The sequence below is a fragment of the Xiphophorus maculatus genome, chromosome 23 (genome assembly GCF_002775205.1).
Source record: "Xiphophorus maculatus strain JP 163 A chromosome 23, X_maculatus-5.0-male, whole genome shotgun sequence".
Classification (NCBI taxonomy): domain Eukaryota; kingdom Metazoa; phylum Chordata; class Actinopteri; order Cyprinodontiformes; family Poeciliidae; genus Xiphophorus; species Xiphophorus maculatus.
In genome coordinates, this window is record NC_036465.1 from 15,518,996 (window position 1) to 15,540,451 (window position 21,456).

Consider the following 21,456-nt stretch of genomic DNA (forward strand, 5'->3'; position numbering starts at 1 on the left):
GATAAATGGGGGGGGAAATAATCAGATAATTTACCAAAAACAAGCAGAAGTTTTTCACAGTTTTAATCTCCTTGCATGATCTTTTAATATTGGACACTCTTTTAGAAATGAGTAAATCAATAAATCTTCTGTATTTCCTAAGATTACAGAATTAAACACTTAAATTTTATTCCAAATTTAAAGTTTAACATAAAAAGTTAAGACTGTCATTTATGAAATTCACAAAGCAGTCCTGAATACTTTTATGCATTTACCTTTTCTGAAAAACGACATTTTAACGTTTTTAAATAATTTTGACCCTTCCAGCTTATCGTCCAAATCCGGATGAGTAAAACGAACGCACCCCGCTCCAAATCCAGCATATGGGCGGGGTTTCTGAGCAGCGGCGAGATGGGGGATGAAATTAGGTCAGAAAACTCACCGGAGGCTAAACAGCAGAGCATCAGCTAGACCAGATCTGCACAAATGATCAATGCTACGACATATACAGTATATGTATATTTTCTTCCTTCAGCATATATGATCAGCTGATGCAAATGATTCACTGAAGGACTGAGGCATGCACGGTTCTTGGTTCACTGTAGATTTCCTTTTATTACATAACAGGCTTTATAGAGTTGACATAGCCAGCAAAGCCAGCGAGACCCGCTGTTACAGAAAAGATACAAGCCTTTTTTTAAGCAGTATGGACTCATACACACAAAAATCACATTTATAACACACAAATGATAGAGTAATACAGATCTGCTTCAAACATTTTAGAGTGTAGGTAGAGAAAACCCAAGATTTTTGTAACGTTTAGATGACATTCCCAGTCATTTCTTCATAAATAATGGTTATTTCTTCAAAGAACCACCAGGAGGCGCTGGACTAAAGCTGAACAGAGTGATGCGTGAAGATTAACAGTCACATGTTGAGCCATCTGTCTAAGAGGAGGCAGACTGAGAAAAATCCACATTTATGACACGTTTTCAAACACTTTATACAGCAAGAACAGAGATTCAAATGAGACTCCGAGGGGAAGGGAGAAAGGGTAAGAAAGCAGTGGTTATTAATATTATTTTTGTTTTTTTTTTTATTTGAGAGTGGCTTAAATTTAATCTACAAATTTAAATGACAGAAACTGGGTAAGAACCACAGGAAAAAAAATAATGTTTTCTCCTGGAGATCTCTATTCCTAGGAAGAACACAAAGACAGAAGAAGAGTGGTAAAACATTCGAAGCACCGTGTAAATGGTAAAAAAAAATTATCACAGACTGATGTTTCACCTGTGCAAAATCTTTTATGAGAAGAAACTGTAGAGATAGGAGAACCCAACGATCCCAATGATGGCACAGCACAATGTAATCATCATCTTTTTCTGGAGAGTTAAAATACACACAAGAAAGTTAAAGAAACCAAATATAAGTGTTTGCATGTCTAGGGGAGTCGGTAAGAGGAAATGATGTAGCAAAGGGGAAGGAAGGGTCAGATTATGGTGTGTGTATCTGTATGCTATAGAAGACAGGTGATGCAACTTACCTTCACTTCCTCATATCAAGTCTTTGAAAACTGTACTTTAACACAGCGGTCAAGAGAAAACACTTTCACACATCTTCTCCACAACACAGTCATCAAAACCTTTCACATGCAGCTACTGTACAGTGCCTTGCAGAAGTATTCACACCCTGTTAACGTTACAAAATTTTATCAACCATCCGCAAGCTTCAGTGCAATTTATTGGGATTTCATGTAGTGAATCAACAGAGTGGTGCACAAATGCAAACTAAGAGTATACTTTATTTTTTACACACACAAAAAGTCTCTTAATACCCCTAAAAAACTGCAACTGGTTGCCTTCTCAAATAAATCAAAAGAGGTCACCTGTGTGTAATATGAAGGCCGACAGCATTGTACAATCCCATCTTTAAATAAATTAGAACAGCACAAGTGCAAACCTTCCACGAAATAGCCGCCTAGTTATACTGACAGGGTGATTTAAAATGTGGAAGAAAAGCCAAACTTTTGGTCTAAATGCAAAACTCTGGGTGGTGATTAAGATTGCTGGTGAAAACGATTATCAAAAGCTGGTCAAAGTTCAGGGAAAAATGGAGGTTCTAAAATCTAAAGTTAGATGCTGCAAAAGATTTGAAACTGGAGCAGAGCTTCTCCTACCAGCAGGAAATCTACCCTAAACACTGAGCCACAGCTACAAGGGAAGTGGTTTTGATCAGAGTATGTGTGTCAGAATGGCCTTGTCAAAGCCAAGCCTTAAATCCAAATGAGGTTGATACATTTAGTAAAGAATGAACAAAAATGAGTATCTAGATGTTCAAAGCTGGTAGAAACATACCTTCAAATACTTACCGTTTTGATTCTGGGGCGTTGAAAATAAATGCAAATCAAAGTTTCCAGGTTTTTGTTTTTTTTAAAATCATGTACCATTTTCCTTTGGTTTTGCAAATACGTCTTACTTTGACTTGAACTCTTATATGAAATCGTAATATATGTCTGACTACTCATTGTATAGTTTAGCCTGAGACTCAGAAACAGCAGCACAAACAGTCAGACTTAAGAAAAAAACAAATCTTTAATTCTTTTGAAATATTTGACATAAGAAATGTGCAACAAGGTTAAATTTTCCCCACTCTTCCTTCGGTGACCTGCATGGCCACAAAAATCATGCTGGACGCTGATTTCAAGTATTTCCTGAAAGTGTAAAGACACAGAATCTTGTAAAGAAAGAAAATGCTTTGGCTCCTGTTGACTGACTGAAATGACATCTCGCCTTTATATGCACACAACTCACAACCACCTTCTTTACCGTAAGTGCTAAAGCCAATGTAATGTTTTGTAAACTGTCAGACTGCAATATTATCTACAGAGAAAAAATAATGGTGCCCAATAAAAATGCTACTTAACTACCAGCTTATGAAGTTCACCTCATTATACAATATTTAAAATTAAAATAAAAGCTCCATAATGTTACTTTTTCATTTCAATTCATGTATATATAATTAAAAATGATTATTGAAGTCTTTGTAAATTATATGATGACAAAATAATTGTATAAACATGAAGAAAAAATGGCTCTGGACATCATTCTAACAGAAAATTGAATGGATGCACTTCATAAACTGGCAGCTTAGCTTTACGTTTACAGAGGAAACAATCACTTAATACACCTAAAAAGAGCTGTTACTTTCCTTATGATTTAATTGTCCCTTTTATGTAAAAACTTCTTAAATCAAAAAAATATTTACTAGTGTTAATTCAAGTCTGCAAACTCTTTGGTAGCACATTAACAGTTTCTATTACAGTCCATTTGCCAACATTAAATTTAAGGCACCTTCTCAAGGCAATGGATTACTTGTTAGTCTTTTCTTTCAAATGTTGCTGAAATGTGTCGTCCTTCATATTTGAAAAAGAACATTTTCTTACACGACTGTCAACAGTGCACAAATATGACTTCTGTTATTTACAATATAATTACGTAAACCTTAGCTTAATTCAATATTTTTAACAGTGAAAGTGCTGGAACTCTCTAAAAACAACCATAACCTGGAGAAGCAAACATTCAGTAGCTTTTAAAGTAGTAATATGTGTCAAGGCTCATTAAGGCAAGAAGAGTGGATCTGGGGGTGGGGGTGTGTATGTGTGTGTGTGCTCCTGCATGGTTTAAAGAACAGCTTAGGACAAACACACACAGGGGTGCAACTTTGGCATCAAATGTTAAAAACAATGAAATGTTTGGTGTTGGAGAGGTGATGAAACAGTCAGTTATTTTCCCAGTTCCCTTTTTGTTGCTTCCACAGAGGTGTAAGCAGGTAGTGAGCCGCATTGCAGTTCTCATTTCCTCATCAGAGCGTCCGTAGATTGTCTGGAACTGAAGAAGTCACAAAAGATCATCTTCCCCCTTTTTTTTTTTTTTAACACCAGCAGCTCTGATCCATACGCAGGAATTTGAATCCTTTTTTTTGAGCAGATGATGAAACAAAATGGATGATCTGGGTGAAGAAAACACACGATGATGATGGCAGGGATCCGGCGGTCCCATCATAGTGTCTGAGTGAGGATGATAATGAGGATGACGACTAAAACCACAGCACAGCACACACCGATGAAGATCATCTTCTACAGAAGGGGAGAGACAGAGACCCAATGAAGGGAGAGTTAGTGACAGAGAGCAGGAGCATTTAAATCCCTCGCAGATCAAACCAACTCTCCACTAACACCAAGTCATTTAGCAGTGACCAGAAATGCCAACACACACACGCACACACACACACACCTACACATCAAATAAGCTCCCAGCTTATTTGAGTGTGTTTTGGAGAAAACACACTCATTCAAGTCTAAAAGAAACCTCTTTTCCAAAGCATGCCTCCTTCCCACTTGTTACAGCACTACACTGAAGATTTTCTCCAAAATTACTCACCAACATCTCTTCTTTTAGTCAAACAGCTCCTCTGTTTTTCAATCCTACTGACAACCCGATTATGAGCGCTATCAATGCCAGTAAGATCACCACAACCACCACTATAATCACAGTTTTCTGTTGGGAATAACCAAGTACACACATTCTGGTCAGATCCAAGTCTCAGTTGGAAAATTATTTAAAAAATTTTAAAAAGTAGACAATGCGCCACATAGCTGGAAGTTGCACAAAAAAAAAAAAAAAAATCTGTACAGTTATTTTCACCTACACGAATGCTTGTGCAGGTAAAAGCAAACAATATCTTCAGCATCAACAGATGAGCACTTTAGTCATGTTCAAAAACATCAGCAAGGTTAAAAATGAAAAGGCGGGAAAAGAGAAAACAAGCAGTGTGTGTGAGTGACTGTGTGTGTGAGTGACTGTGTGTGTGTTTCGGTGAGTGGGAGGAGGATCATCTTGGTTCTGGTTATGGGTGGAGGACGGGTCACAGCAACGGTTTTATCACAGGGATCCACACGGCACAGAGTTTAGTAATGAATCACACAGGAAGGTTGGGGGTCGTCACAGATCTCAATCATGAAATGATTGGCTTCCCAAAAGCATTGAGGTGTTTATTTAGTCAACAGGTAGTTTCTTGTAGTTTAGGTGCACTAATTTACTTTCTTAATCATCTATATTTGCTTTACTCTGGGAATCATATCAGATTTAACTGGTGTTTGAAAAGTGAGATTTAAAAGTAAAAATAGACTTGTTTTTTAAGATGATTGCCTCTACTGATTGAAATGAGTTGTTTTATTAATGAACAGAAATGGCAAACCTTAGCTGACAATTTGGAAAATGGTTTATTTGTGGAAATTGATGTACGATTTTAGTATCCGTGAAAAACTGTTCAATTTAAAAAGAAATAAAGGTTCAACAAAACACCAGTAAAACTAAACTACATCAAATAATTTTTTACAGAGCTTCTAGGTTTAGCTGTGGTATACAACTGAACAAAACAGCAGGCTAATCTACTGCAGTTTTATTATAAGAAAAAACTGACATAAATAAATTAGATTAAAATATTTTTATGCTCCAATGGCTGCAACTTGATTTCAATATGAAGATCACTTGGATTCTGAAAGTTTATGTTTCACATGCAATGTGTGCACTTTTAATTTAATCTCTAGTTTTGCAAAAAAACATAAAATACATCTTAAAGAATTAAAATATCATTTTACTGACAGTAAAGTTTGCTAGATATTAATACAAGAAACCGCTTACCATGACGTTTTGATGCAGATTTGAAATGTACTATTTTTCTTTGATGCTCGTGGAGTTCGAATGCTTTTATTTGACATTTTTCAACAAGTTGACGCCTCTCGTAAATAAGCTCAAATGTTTCGGGTGCTTTTAGGAAGCCAGAGTTGCAGTTCTTAACCACAGCCACTCACACGGCGAGCCTCTTGCTGAAACTTGGCAGCTTTCTTAGTATCTGCAACAGCTCTCTCCACAAAGCCCACCGACTGGTCCATGTTGCTCTCAATCCTGTCAATCATCCCGCCCTGACAGGCACGCAGCCGGAAGCAGCAGCAGAAGGAAACGAGTGACAGCAGAGAGGAGGAAACATGCAGCGAGCTTACACATTATTCCAACGGTTGTGTGCGAGTGTTAATGGCAGTGAGGCGAACAGAAGAGCGATATGCAGGGCATGCAAAGTGGATGAAATGTGCTACACTGGGCAAAAGTGCTAGAGTGACTGAAATAAAACAAGAAGCAGCAACAGGAAAAGGTGATATTAGTGAGATAGATTGCGAAACACTTTACCTTGCGGGCCTTGCTCTGGTACCTTTCAGCTCTTTTAATCTCCTCCTTCGCCTTAATAATGTGATCCACTGACTGGGATACATTCTGCTCTATGTTGTCAATTATTTCCCCCTGAGAAAAAAAAAACAACAACAAAAAAGAAAAAAAGACAGAAACATATATTTTAATATCCATCAAGAAAACATGTGGTCACAAATTTTGGCATCGACACTTCTGTGTTTTGCAAACTGCAGCTTCAGTTTTTTTTTGTGATGAAAGATCAAAATGTTTTTAGAGTTCTGCAAAGCAAGATCATGCTGCACATGCCCAGGTAAAGATGTGAAAGACTACAGCTGAAATCACCAGCAAGCTCATCTCAAACCTAAAATATCTCTTCTTGAAGAGCAAGCTAAAAAATTCTTGCCACCAATGAAGAGCTTGCTCAAAACTGGCAGCAGGTGTGTGCGCGTATGCACAAGCACAAAGCGAGGCAAAGAGTTTTTAAACACCGCTGTTGTGAAGAGAACAGCAAAGAAACCATTTCTGTTAAATATTGAATTTCTGCAGGAAGTACCAGGATTTAAAAATAATCAACACCATGGTTGATAAAAGCCTTCGCTCATACAAATAACTGTCTCAGTGCTAGGCGGATCGAGCTCATTAGCTCCCAACAAATTTATTCCTTTTATGAACATGATTACTTATAACTTGAAAGGTATAATTAATGTGTTGGATGCATCTTGAGTGATGCACTGCAGATTGAAATCAGGCAATTCTTTTTCTTTCCCCAATTCAATTTGCAGCAAATAATGAGAGCTTCCAAAAATAAAATCACCACCTTCTGCACCGAAGTCCTTTGTGGTTTCACTGTTTCACATTAAAATTACTTCCACCGTCTTAAAAAAAGAGATAATTTTGCCAATCTAAAAAAAGTTAACAGTTTAGACTTCTTATTTTTCATTTAAACATTTTCTAAACAAATAATGTAATTGAGACAAGGTTAATTTACAACACAGTTCTATTATTTAGATGGAAAAAAAAGAACTGAATGTAATGAAGATCAAATTCTGCACGTGCCGTTTAGAAGAGTTAAAATGTCAATAAAATACAGGCAAAATAAATATTACTATTGTAATTATTACAGCCACTTTTTATGTATTATGTTCTCTGCTACTTTTAGAGAAAAAATTATATTTATAACTTTGTAAGGCATGATTACACACCATTTTCATAAGCTACATTCCTACCGATATGACAGCCAATCTGTACAGAATAGAAAAAAATCCAGAAGTAATACCGAGGTGGATGGATCTGAATGTGGTAGTGATCGCGTCTAAAGAGTATTTCATTTTGACTGTTACAACATGCATGCTCAGTACGAGACATTGCTGAGAAAGGAATGATGTTACGCAATGAACCGTCCTCCGTCACTACATGTTGGTTCAGGAGGGACGGTTTGCTGAAAAGTAAGTGACTCAATGCAGTTTACTGGTTTCCTTAAACGGCGTTTTTTTTTTTAAAGAAAACACATTAAATTAAGTGGACTGCATAGTAGTATTTGAAATTGAATTGAAATTGAAGTAATTAAAAGTATTTATCAGGGATGTTAACTTCAAAACCCTTTGGAAGCAATTGGCAAAGTCGGCGATTTATTTATTTGACAGCAAAATCTTTTCAAATTCCAAACGTGAACATAAATAACAGTAAAAAAAGAAGCAACATAAAGAGTGCAATGCAAGGACTCTTACCTCAAACAACCATTTCCCTCAGAAAGCATGGCGGTGTAAGCAGCACAAAAAACAGTTGGTCATATTCTAGTAGTTTAATTATAACAGTTGCTAAATCTCTTAAAACCCCGTTTGTGATGAATTAGGTGTGAATGATGCTTGGGTCATATCTTACTAAATTTATTAAGGTTCCATGAAGGGAATGAGATGAAGGTGGTGGTGGCAGAGGTCAGGTGTAAGAAAAGCATGGAGCTGGAAAAAAGACAGACAGACAGACAGATGCAGAACGACAGTCATCGAACAGCAGAGCAAGAACGAGAAAAACACCAAGACAGAACGACCAGACAGAATCAGGACTGATCGCTAAGACACGGTAGAGATGAGCTGAAAGAATGGATGGGTGGATTTGAATAAAGCAACAAAAAGGTGATGTCCAGAGGAGTGTACCTGGCTCTCCACCAGCATGGCGATGTCTACAAACATGTCATGCAGCTCTTTGATGCTACTTTCCAGACGGACAATATCTTTATGCCTGGATTCAATCTCACTCAGAGCTTGTTTTGAGATCCCAGAGTCCACAATCTGCAAAGACGAGCAGTTCACTGTTACCATGCAGGCTCAAAACAGACGGCAAGTAAAATGTCAACATTTACTCATCAAGTGTGAATCCAAGTTTTTTTTTTTTCTTGAATGTCAATATCAAAAGAAATGTCCAAATGTCTTAAATTGATAAGCTTAATGGTTCTTGTGTTGCTTTTTAATAAATCAGATATCCTAAAAAGTTCCGGCAATTTCCCAGTTATTGTTTTTTTGCAATTGTTTGATAGTTTCATATGAATTACTGAGAACCTCAGGTGTGCATTTACATTATAGCAATAAGATATAGTAATAATTTAGATGTGGTTTGGCCCAGTCGTTGCACATTAGGGAATCCTAAGCTGAACTCGGTGTCCTTGAACAAGAAATTCCTCCTTAGTTGTGCCGAACACAAGCTCCTCTTGATCAAAAAGCTTGAACAGAAGCTAAAGTGCAACATGTTCTCATTTTATCAGTGACACATTGCAGTCGAAGCTACATGATTCAGTGCTCTCAGTCACTCCGTTTCTTTCCAGAAGCCTCCCTACAGCTGTTTCATCTGTTCGCTGAGACGTCACCAACAAGCATGACTCCTTTTCTTGAATCTTTATGTTTTGGTTATTAAATACGTAAAACATCATCCAGCTTGGCATCAACTGGCACAGCTAAGACATTTTGTTTTAATGCTACTGGATATCAATGAGAAGAACATTGAGAACAGTTTATGTATTTATTATGAACTCTTAAATGAACATGTTTTGAGTAGAAAATATATTCTAGAATCTGAACAAGACAAACAAAGTTCCTTTTATACAAACATCAGAAATCTAAAAATGAGCAAATAATGGGCTTTTAGTTTTTTAAAAACAGCAAAACCAATTTTATTTGTAAAGTTGTTAAAACAGGGGACATAATTGCTCATTTACACACAAGACACACTCACCCCAGCAGTGAAAACGGCAGCATTTCCACTTTCCAACATCTCCTCCAGCTCTTCATCTGTCTTCGCTTGTCCAGCTGGACAGAGCAAAGTGAAAACAGAGATTATTATGGGATTATTCTATACTTTGTTTCTGTGCGTGTAGGTTTAACTTACTTATCTCAAGTTGTCTCTGAATACGTCCTTTACTCCTCTCCCTGAAGTCCACCTGAGCTTCGTTATACTTTGTCATGACCTCAACAAACTTCCTGGACAGCACTGCATGCTGGGAGGACAGAATGGATGCAAATTATGATCACAAATCTTTCTCAACATCCTGGAAACAGCTGTACAATGTTTACTTTTCAGGGGGTGGGAGTCTACCTTTATATGCCGAAATATTTGACTAAACTAAACCCCATGAAACAATTTAATATGAATTAAAACAGCCCTATTTCAAAGCTTTACAAGTTTGAAAATTCTTCATCCTCCGCACAATTTACCTGCGATTTACGTATCCGCATATCAGCTGACACCCTCTCCTGCTGCTCCGACTCCAGATTTCTCTCAATGGCTGGAAAACAGAGCAACGTTCAAATTCACGTCATAAACACATCGTCCAACATTTACATCAAATTCAGGAAAAGTTTGACTCAGTCTGACGAGAGAACATGTGATTGTCGCTGCCAGACTTACTCTTGAGTTTGTTTCTTGCATTGTTGGCCATCTTCTTTATGTTATTAGTAATTGATTCCAAGTCATCCTGTGTTTCTGAAGAAAGGAAAAAAATTGTCTTAAAACCAGGGATGTTCAGATAGAAATTAAGTATTTTTTAAAGATGATGTATGCAGAGAAAATGAGAATGCTTCATTTTCTGTCACACTCTGTGTGCGTTTTTTTTTCTGCTCAGATTGAAATATGGTTTAAAAAATAGAATAAAAACGACAAATCAGAAAAAAACTACAGTAACCTTATTTTTGTGAACCAGATTCAACTGGTTATGTTTTCATAAAAGAAAAAAACTGGGCACAAAAATACAGTAAATCAGTTAAAGGTGAGATGTCTCACTCTGATCCGACGTGGGAGCCGACAGGATGACTGAGTAAAGCTTTTTGACTTCAGCCACGTTCTCGTCAATTTTATCAATACTGTTCCTGATGTCTTCAATCTGCAGACAGACGGGTCACAATTTACAAATCAAAAAAATATGTAAGAGAAGTTAGGTCTTTGCACAACAATCGAGAGCATAAAACCTGACCTGAGAGAAGAACTCATCCATGAAGGCTGCGTTGTCCACAGCGATCTCCACCTCCTCATCATCTTGATCACAAGTCTAACATTTGAAAACAAATAAGGTAATTAGTTCCCCATAATGTGAGAAAGTCATTAGAAACTGAAAAAATAAAGCTGCTTATAATTGTTGAGCCTTCTAGCCTAAAAACAACAAAAATGTCTTTTCATGAGTTTAAGATACCATTTTAAATTGGGAAAAAAACCTGTAAGATAATAGACAGTTTAAAACCATAAATCTGACATTTTGGCCCATTTTCTGATGATTTATTTTGCAAATGATTGAACAACATTCATGGCTGCCAAGATTAAGAAGAAAACAAAAGTATTGTCAGATTAGAGTGCTGGACAGTTAAAATTATTTACTACTAAACAAATCACAAGTAGACGTTTTTTGTTCAAATTACTGAAATATCCCATTTAAAAAACAAAACAGACACAAAAACTAAGATATATCTAGCTCTTAAATTGTCACAATATAATCAATGACTTTTTTTACTTGTGGTACTATCAAAATAATACTGGAAAGCAAAAATGTTAGAAATTACTATATTTATACCCATTTTAATGTTAGGGTAATAGAGTAAATGCATATCCAAATATTTACATTTGAAATCCATCATATATAAACAATTATTTCTGCATGCAAGTATTTCATGATTCCTGTTCAAAAACTCGATATATAATTATTAACACTCAGCGAGCCTCTTTAAACCAACACCAACACCTGATTGGTTAATCTACACAACAAGTCACATGTCCAGAAACTTTAATGGGCAAGATAATGGATAAAGATAAAGTGATGCAGCATGCAAAAATAAAAACAAAGTGAAATAGTTTGGCTTTTCATAAAAATTTTATTTGCATCAGTTTCCTGATTTGTTTTCGTTTCTCAGATAAGTTTATAGACACAATAAATGAGACGGTAAATTACCATTAACCTAATAGTCAGCTGATTAATAACAATATTATTCTTTATATTTGCCTATGTTGTACCATTTAGTTGTGAAAACACTGTGCTAAATGGAAGAAGGTAAAAAAAAACAACAAAAACAGATTTTCTGTGTACTGAGCTTTCACTGTTAGCTGCACTGCAGCATCCAGTGTAGTTATTCTTCATGTCACGAATCAAAACTAGACTTGCAACGAAGAGGCCGCTGTTGGCTCCTTCTTATGTCCAGCCTCCCACAAGGTCAAAACATACCAATTTCAAACTTTACTCTGGTAACTTTTAATTCAACAATTACATACAACAGGCTTATGGAGCTAAATTGGGGCCAAAAACCTGTTAAAGAAAAAAACACTTAAAGCTGAAAAATGATTTGAAACTGAAAAGTAATTTTGAGACTAAAACTGGAAAGGGATTTGAAACCAACAAAAAAAAGGTCAAAACATCTTTCCAGATTTGAGGTTTTTTTTTCCAGTTTCAAACCCCTTTGTGAGGGAGCGAGGCCTTAGGAGACACGAGGTGTGGAACCGTGACTGACGGCTAAAGACATGGACAAAATATTCCCAGCTGTTGCATTAAGAATCAGTGGGAGCTGGAAATGTATTTTTCCTCCATTTCAAATCTTTTTCAGTTTCAAAAATTGTTTTCCAGTTTCAAATCTTTTATTTAATTCAGTTTTAGGTTATAAAAAATTCCAACAATGCATGGCTGGGAGAGTCTTTGCTAAAGAGGACTCCTTAAACCACATGGACATGATCAGGTTGAAGATGAGAAGTTCCAGGAATTAACCAACATGGTTGATCAACTTCCTCTGAACTGCTGTTTAGAAGTCAAATTAACCTCCATGTGTGAGACCTACTACCAAGTAAACCAGATATTTACATACATAATATAAAAATAACTTTTCCTCCACCACTGTTTGGTAATAATTCAATTCAAACTTTCCTGTTTTAGGGTAGTTAGGATTAGTTAGGATTTCAAAGATTTTTTTTACAATCCAGATGCCAGAATTTGCCAATCATGTGGTCAAACAAAAATCTCACTATGGAAATGTACAGTGATCACACCATTCAGGAACAATCTAGATCTGTCTCCCAGAGATTAACATGTTTTGGTGTGAAATTTGCATATCTCCCCAAAACATAAAAGTGTGTCATGATAAACTGTGAAATGAATCCAGTGAAACTCAGGGAGAGGATGCCCAAAATTGGGAGACCCAAGTCAGTTTAAAAGACAGCTCTACCAAATACAAGAGGAAATTTACAGTATGTAAACACCTGACTTTAACTGCATAAAAGTAGCTTGCAAAAGTTAGAGTTAATATCAGACAGGACTGGAAAAGGTTATTTGTCATTTTCTAAGCTGTAAAAAAATATATTTGGTTCAACCATGTATGTCAGTTCCAGTATGTTTAATGGAAACCAATACATGTAGCCTTTACCGGTTATCTATTGCTTTATTCTGTTATGTGTGTGTGTTTGTGTGTGTGGGGTAGGAGGCGTGATATAATCACAAATTTCATAAAGTTAATGTTCTAATGTCTACCAAGAAAATGTTAATAAAACTACATTAAAAAATGTATCTATTAACTATGTATTTAACTTAAACATTTGCCATACGTGCATTTACAAGTTCAAGTAGATTCATGTACATTTTCGAAATGACAAATTTGAGCCAATGTTTCACTCAGAGACACTCCATGCCATTATTTAGATCTTGTGGAAAATCTGGAGCACAAAGGAAGGTTTTAGTCCCTCATTTCCCAGCTAAAGACCACAGCATACTAGTAAAACCATTTCCTTGTTTGGTAGCGTGACACATCAAGCTGGGACACTGCTCACCCTAACTAAACCACACCCAAAATATTTATTAGACAGCTTTACTTCAAAGTCTACAAATAACAAATAACGTCACTGGGATAAGTTGGCAAACACAGTGAGGTGCAGCTGGATGTTTACATGACTGCAGGAACTCCACCTGTCTTCAGCCGGTTTTAAAAACCAAAATTAAAGAGTAAACATGTCAGGTTTGCGTTTTGACAGCGTCAAGTTAAGGGAAAAAAAAATTGTACCAGTTCATTTGTTTCTTCCTTTTTAAATCACTTCAACTTTTTCAACTCAAACAACGTTTTATGACACCCACGCGATGCAATTGGTTGGTGATCTTTATGCGAGTCAGGTTGTGTGAGTAATGTGTAACCAAGTCCGAGCTCTTCAGGTGTGACAGTCAGGTGTGTGTGGCCGGGTCAAAGTCAAAGTACGGAAAAAGTCAGGCGTCACAGCTGTTGGTTTCCCGGCAATCATATCATCCAACTCTGTCATGATCCAAATAAACACAGAGTGAACACATGCCATTTGAAATGTTTACATTTTTCCAAGTTAACGCCATAAACCTGAATTAATTGTATTCCACAACAGACTGACACAAAGTAGATTGATTAAGTTGAGAGAAAATGACATGATTTACAAAATTCTCTATAAAAAGCAAAAATCTGAAGCGTTTGCATGCATTTATATTTAGACATATTTTCCAATCGCCATATATAAGATCTAGTGCCACAATGAACAATCATGTTCCTCAGAAATTTGACTTAAGAAAGGATGGCAATAAAACACCCATAAGGATTCTCATGTGACTGCGCTAACTATCAATTCTCGCCACATTTTTCAGATTTGATTTGTAAAAACTTCTTCCACTTTACAATCATGCACCATTTCATGTTGGTTTATGAAATAAAATGCCCACAAAATACAGTGAAACTAAAAATAGAGCATGAAAACCTTTGCAAGGAAGCATGTAGCTCAGATCAGCTCTGAACAAAAGTTGGAACGTTTTACTTACAGAATAACATTTACCTGTAATTGAAGTATTTCAAGTATTTATATTTATTATATATATATAAAGTATATAAATATATAAAGTATTTAAGTATATACTTGCATCTCCCATAATTTGATTATTACTTTGTCTATTTTTCAAACTGGAGTGCAGCTTTTTCCTTCCACCAGTTCAAAAACCAGTCCTCTTTTTTTCCCAGCACTTCATCCAAGTTTGCCTTTAACCTACGCACGCCTTCAAAATTTGAATTGCAAATGTTTTCCTGGACTATTCGTTTCACTCTGTCATGACTAACAGTTGTGAACATGTATTGGTATCGTTCTCATTCTCTGTGACTCAGTCATGTGATTTTACATCAAAAGAGAAGTTTGGCCTCACACATTACAACCTCTCTGACACACAGTGCTTCTGCAGCGATGAGATAACAACAAGAGCTCACTTCCTTCCACAGGCCTGTTCAACAGAAACAGGAGGAAAGGAAGCCGATCTGTGCAACACGCCCTACAGAGGTGGGCCACACAGACACAGCTGGACGCTTTCTGTGCAGGATCACCTCAGAAACAATCAGAGGAAGGGGGGTTATCCAGGTCAGACGGAGAGTTTTCGACGCAGTCACAGGCTCACACAATGAATTAGCTTCTGCAGTCAGAAAGACACTGAAACACGTTGAACACTCATAAACATCAGATAGTGTCAAATGATGGTTTCTGTTCTGAACAACATTTTAAAGTGCTTGAAACCTTTTTCTTTCTTTTATAAAAGATAAACATAAAAACCACACTGACGGAAGACCTGTGAGCTGAAATACAGATGCAGCGAGTCACGCTGGAGCAAATGAGATTTTGATCTAAACCAAGATACAATAATCTCCTACTGAACATCACATAATCATGAGAGTGAAGTGGACATAAAGCTTAAAAAAGGCACAAAACGCAAATGCACGTAGAAGTGGGAAGATTTTGTTTGTTTCTTTATTGCAAAACATCATTAGACTCACAAAGTGTCTATGTGTCATGTTGCATAATTCCCTCCTAACAACAAGGTGATGCCTGAAAAGGTTTGCTTAAAGGTTTTACATTTAAACAAACACAGTGATCCTGGGCCTCAGAAATCAGTGGCTCTCTTAAAGGGGAAGCTGACTAAGCTCCGTCATTCACATTTTTCTCCTGGGCTGTGGTGCTACCTGTCCATCACGACAGTTTTACTGTAAAAGTGAAGGAGGGTTAGCTGCTTTATTATTTTAAAAAGAAAACAAAAATAAGTCAAATGCTTCCACCTGTAAACCTGGATAAGATTATCAATGAAAAGCTGCCAATCCCACAGTGACCAGTTGAAGATTTATTTTTAATGGACAAAGTTTGTTTTTGTCAAAGAAAGTCTGGATTAATCAGGTCTTTATAGCTTTAAGCTTCTCTTTTTAAGCTACTGCTTCAATGTTTAATTAATAGGGAAAAGGTCTATCTTGGTTTGATTTATTTTATTATCTGGAGCAGAAAACAGAAAAATAAATGTTGCAAATTGATGAAAAAGGCTAATTTTAGGGTCCTGCTACAAATTGAAAAGTTTAATAAAGCAATATATGATGTTTGTGTAAAAAAAACAACAAAAAAAAACTTTGATCTTCAAGTAACTCTGCAGAACTAATGTAGATAATCCCATCCCATTTTAGTTTCAGGTGTTCTTAATAGAGATGAACCAATCAGGCTTTTACTCATCCAAGCATATCTCTGGTTTTCTTTTAGCTCATACCTGCTAATTCAATATTTATTAATTAATAGGATATACTGAAGAGAAAACTGAAAGGCAGATTGAGTAGTTTTGAATCCAACAGAATAGGAATTACAACATCATATATACTTATCCATTAAATATAAATGTGCAAAGCAACAGCTGTTTATCTGAGCCAAACGAGAAATTTGTCAGATTCTGATCTCTAATCAATTAATAAGTTTGTCTCCAATTCTGAAGTTGCAAAAAAGGACCAAGCAGCCAACAGAGTCAATTTGTTCTTTGTTACTGTTTTATTTATTGCACTTTTACTAGAACTGCACAATCAAGTCACAGCAGACACCAAGATATCAACATGTGCAATACTGTAATAGCAAAAGACTGTTTGGCTTTGGCAGGAAATTATTTAGAAAGTTCCACACAAATGCCAGTTTTCCAGGCCAATAATGTTTTTAACCAGTTGTGCAAACATTTTTTGATTAGAAAGGTCTATTTTTGGTGACTGAGATGCTAAAGCTAATAAAGAGTAGAGGAGGCTTTGTGATAAAGGAAGGCCTTAGTCAGGTCTATAAAGGCATCCAGCCATAATAATATAGTTACAGCTCAGTGGAAATTAACTTGCTCCCCAATGGAAAAGATCAAAGCAAAGTTCCTAATTTATGAACAGAGAACAAATTATCTTATATGCACTTTTATTGGTGCAATAAACTAAAACCTGACTTCTGTTGAAGAAATTGTAGTGATTCCTCAGGTTGGTGCATTAAAAACTCTGTGATTCTGCAAAAACAATGACAAAGCGAAGCAGAACAGAAAGCCATCTGTGAAACATTTACATTTAATTCAGGGCTAATGTTCTTCTTTAAAACGATTCTCACTAACGACTCGGTTATTAACACTTTGTTGCTCTGCGCTTTACATCTGAGATGTGTGAATAATGTCACATTTCAGTTTATCGCTTTCCGGCTACAAGTCAGAAAAGCAGTGGGACTTACTTAATTGTTGATTCAACTAGACCTAGCAATACAAACCAACAGCAATAATGCATCTCTAAAGTATTTCATCAATTCGTTTGTTGATGAAATACTTCAGAACAGCATTACACCTCGTCTCAGTCTGTTCAGTCAAACCCAAAAACTGCATTTTAGCTTAAAAAGTAAATATCTTTGACTAACCTGAATGCGTACAAACACCTTCAAGTTAGTCAGGTGAAAAAAAGGGCAGACTGGTCTCAACAGACGAATTTCTAAAGGTTTTCCCATTGTCACAATCACACCTTTTTACCTGCAACTCATTGGGTTCATGTGCTACTGAAGATCAGAAATGAACTCATAGTCTCTGTTTCAGGCTTACTACATCAAAAAACTTAAGACCACTGCAGTTTTAAAGAAGGCAACATGTTTGGAACCAGTTTGTAATCCTGAAAAACGGCCAGCATCTTATTCAGAGGGTTTTTATTATGTTGAACATTTAGTATGCAGCAAACATGAAATTTTAGTTCTGTGCAAGCAGAGCTGAAAATTGAAGGGAATCCGGATTTCTGGGTCATTTATCTGAAAATATTTTCTTCTCAGGAACTAAACCATGTTACATCTTCAACCAAAACAAAACTTTTACAAAACTTTCATTTCAAATTTTGGTAGAATTTGTTTCCCTCTTGACCATTTCATTCCGATAATTTGTAGTTTTGTGTATCACCCTTGTCATTTATAGTTGTTTAGGATTAAACAGGATTAAGTGAATAAGTGAATAACACTTAGTTCTGTTTTTGCTTTATTAGATTGAGCCATAATATTAGCTTATGGCTGATATATAGCCTGATACCTTCACTTCTTCACTGGACTATGACATGAAACAAGCTATTGGTTAGACAATGGCTAGCAATCTGACAAGGGAACATAAAGACTGTATAATAAAGGAAGCAATCTAAGTGCTACTACAATTCATCCATTCATTAGGATTCAAGAGAGGAACCAAAACCAGCAGCCTGTTGAGTTAGAGTGTTGAATTACTGTGCACGCAAAGCTGAAAAAATATTTAGCTTTGACAGAAAACTAAACAACAGAAAGCTGTTTAGGTTTTCATATCCACATTTTCTTAAAGCACACAAAGGGAAACATCCAATTCAATTATTTGAGTTTAAAACCACACAAGAAACCAGGATAAGACCAACTAAGCACCGTAAAAGCTGCCATTACTCAGAGCAAATTATGTTCCACAGTCTCTTCTTGTCCAAAAGGCTTCAAGTTTACTGAAAGTCAGGTGATTGTTAGCAGTAGCTTGGACAAACATTTACATGAACATAAGGCTACAGAATGACACATATGCAGTCTAGATTACAGCCAGCAAGTTAAACATTAGGAAGGAAACTCAAGGAGGAAAACCAAGGCGCAGCTGAGTAAGATGATAGTATGATAAGAGGAAAAGATAAATGGAAAGGTGGTAAATATGAGAACGTCGAGTCTGAGAAGGTTATGTAGCTTCACTGAAGCATGAAACACACATTCTGTCAACTTCCCAACACATGAATGGCCTCCTTAGGCTACTATCTGTACTTCCTTTCACTAATATGAGGACAGCTGTGTGTCAGAGGGACACACTCCCGAGCGCAGCAGTCTTTTAAACAGCGCAAATATTTAGCCAAATGTTTTAAGAAGCCATAGCAACACACCTCATATTGGGTTTCAACAACAGGATCAAGGCCTCAGCTCTATGAGCACCAAGAGCTGGGAAAACACTCAACATTGTTCACATTGTTCACCTTCAGACACAGAATAACTTATTCTCTTCGCAAGGCAGACAACAGACTTTTAGAGTATCTTGTAGAAGCATCTAAACTTAGCCATTCATTTCCAAGAATGTGTTTCCAAAGGTTACTTTTTTTTTTTTTTACCATGGAGGCAGTTTTATTGCTGATTCATTGCATAGCAGCAGGTGGCGGCTCCGCATGGATTGGTAGGAAATCCTCGCTGGATGATAAACTTGAGTAAAAACACCAGACGTTTGTGGTTTTTACATGCTTAAAACAAATGCAAAACATCCAACTGCTGTTTTTTCAAAGAAAAAGCAACATCCATTCCTACAGCTGCCAGAAATCTAACTCAGATTACCGGAGTTTTAATTATGTCACAGTTAACATTGGAGCAAAGATAAAAAATACACATGGCTGTCATTCTGCTACTTATCACAGCAGCAAAATACTGATGTAAGCAGTATTCAATGAGTTGGTGCAATTGTTCCAGCAGTAAGTCTGAAGTTGATGTTTTAAGCAGATTTTCAGCATTTATTTTGCAAGCTGTATCTTAAACATCAATGTTAACCTAATGAAGGAGCTGTGGAGTTTAAACACCAATGTGGTCTGTGTTTGTATTGGTCAAAAATTGTTCCTAACAGCTGAATTGGTCAAATCTTCTCATTGAAAAAAGAAAGAATGTGTGCCTTCTTTCAGCCAGCTGACCATCCATGTGCAGAAACAGGCAGGAGAGGGGGGCACTGGCTTATGCCACACGGCATGAGAAGAAAACTTTGGTGACCAAAGTTTGGTCACTCCAGCTATATGTCTGGTATCTTATGAAAAGGACTTCAAACAACTCTCTAATACATTTGACCTCCTACAAATCCAGTTCTTACCACGTCCACCTAAAAACTGATTGATTGGTTTTTAAAATAAACCTAAAGAATGTCGATATTTCCAAACGTCTGAAGTGAAACTTCAAAATTTTGAATTTCTAAATAGCTGATGACACCTAAAAGATGAGTATAATCTCATAAATAAGAGTAAGATTGTCAATTACTCATTGGTTTAGAACAGGAAAGCTCAGTAGAACAAGACATTAAGATTATTGTTGAAAATTGTGATGTTGATATTGATTGTGATTAACCGACAGTTTTAACAGAACTCTCTTATTATCCTCTAGATGTACCCAGAATTATCCCTTTGCATTAGCATCTTTGCCACTAACATCTATATCAGGAGTAGGAATAAATGACAGTGAAGTCCATCCAATTGGCCAATGTTAGTGATAGACAGTTAGCATAGTATGCATGGTCCCGATAGCTTAACAAAAATTGCATCCAAGCAGTCACTAGCACACTGAAACTGAATAGAATCGTGTTAAAGCGTTAAATATTATTGAATAGATAGATTTCCCCTTAGCCAGCCCCAACTTCTAAATTTCTAAAGATAATTCCCATAGTCCCAACCATTAAACCTGTCAAAACCAAGAACTCACAACATGTCTGCTCTTTAAACGTCTTAACCAACCTTAGTGTACGTTCAGTAAATCCAATAAAGTTTACCTACATTTGTTCTGAGGCATAAAGGGGATTCAAAAATGTAAGAAATAAGAACAACATTAGTGAAAAAAAAATCTGAATCTAAGAATACGACTTTTTTTCGTATTGGCACGAAAAAAAAGTCTGATCAGTGCAATAACTGAAAAACACACTTTGAAGGTTTAGCATTAAAATAAAAAGAAATTAAAACATTACAATAGATCACCAACTAATCTTAAATTTCAAGTTGAACACATTTGACACAATGACTTCAATTATCTTTATCCTTTACCCAACACCAGGATATTAAATTCACACATAAGCTACAGATTTACTACCATCTATCATCAGTTATGTCATCTCATGGCCGGATATGTCATAAAATGTGTTTCCTTTCACTCAAATAGCTTGTCCCCGTGTTAAATTCAGTGTCTTCTAACGATTTAAACATTCTCGAAAATGAAAATGTAGTTTTTAAGTGTATACACAATGAAAGGGGTGGACAAAAAACACATTTCCTGTACATTACTCACCGCTTTCAGCTGTTCCAATCGGTCCTTCATTATTAGTTGTGTAATATAACAGTTCAAATCCAAAAAGACAACACCAATATTGCACCAACAAATTGGTTGGAAAACTATTCCCAGCGCCTGGATTCCTCAGCCAGCTGCAGAGCTAGGCTGTGCAGCAGAAACCCAACAACCTGTGAAAGGAAATTTAAAACTCCCCCAAACTCCTGCAGGTCTCTGAGGAGCGGAGTTTTTTTTTTTTTTTTCTTCTGAAAATTAGAGTCTTCCCGTCGCTTTTCCATACAATATGGCTGCTGGGTTTAAAGGCTGGGGTTTTTCTTGCTAAATCTCTTCTTCCAGGGGATTAAAACAACAGTTGTGTGGAGCCGTATAATCTGCCTCTGCGCTGCCCACCACTAATCATTCTAAAACGCACTTTTCTAGC

The 21,456-nt window shown here is 36.4% G+C and overlaps 1 protein-coding gene across 6 annotated transcripts; it reads right to left on the reverse strand.

Annotated features, from left to right (window-relative positions):
* Window positions 1–570: 570 nt before the first annotated feature.
* LOC102235163 (syntaxin-3-like) lies at window positions 571–21,456 on the reverse strand. 6 transcript variants are annotated; one of them, XM_023328595.1, is made up of 11 exons: window positions 21,036–21,456; window positions 10,684–10,758; window positions 10,494–10,593; window positions 10,122–10,196; window positions 9,929–9,999; window positions 9,603–9,711; window positions 9,450–9,523; window positions 8,378–8,512; window positions 5,852–5,962; window positions 1,270–1,361; window positions 571–1,177 (listed from the first exon to the last, which is right to left on the reverse strand). In XM_023328595.1, the coding sequence occupies exons 1-10, from the start codon at window positions 21,063–21,065 to the stop codon at window positions 1,284–1,286; spliced, it is 858 nt and encodes a 285-aa protein (XP_023184363.1). In that variant the 5' UTR covers window positions 21,066–21,456; the 3' UTR covers window positions 571–1,177; window positions 1,270–1,283. The 6 variants fall into 6 exon arrangements, 5 of the variants coding, with proteins under 5 accessions (XP_023184363.1, XP_023184362.1, XP_023184360.1 ...); XM_023328593.1 differs by lacking the exons at window positions 571–1,177; window positions 1,270–1,361; window positions 5,852–5,962 and adding exons at window positions 4,025–4,114; window positions 4,419–4,535; window positions 6,225–6,335; XM_023328594.1 differs by lacking the exons at window positions 571–1,177; window positions 1,270–1,361; window positions 5,852–5,962 and adding exons at window positions 2,552–4,114; window positions 6,225–6,335.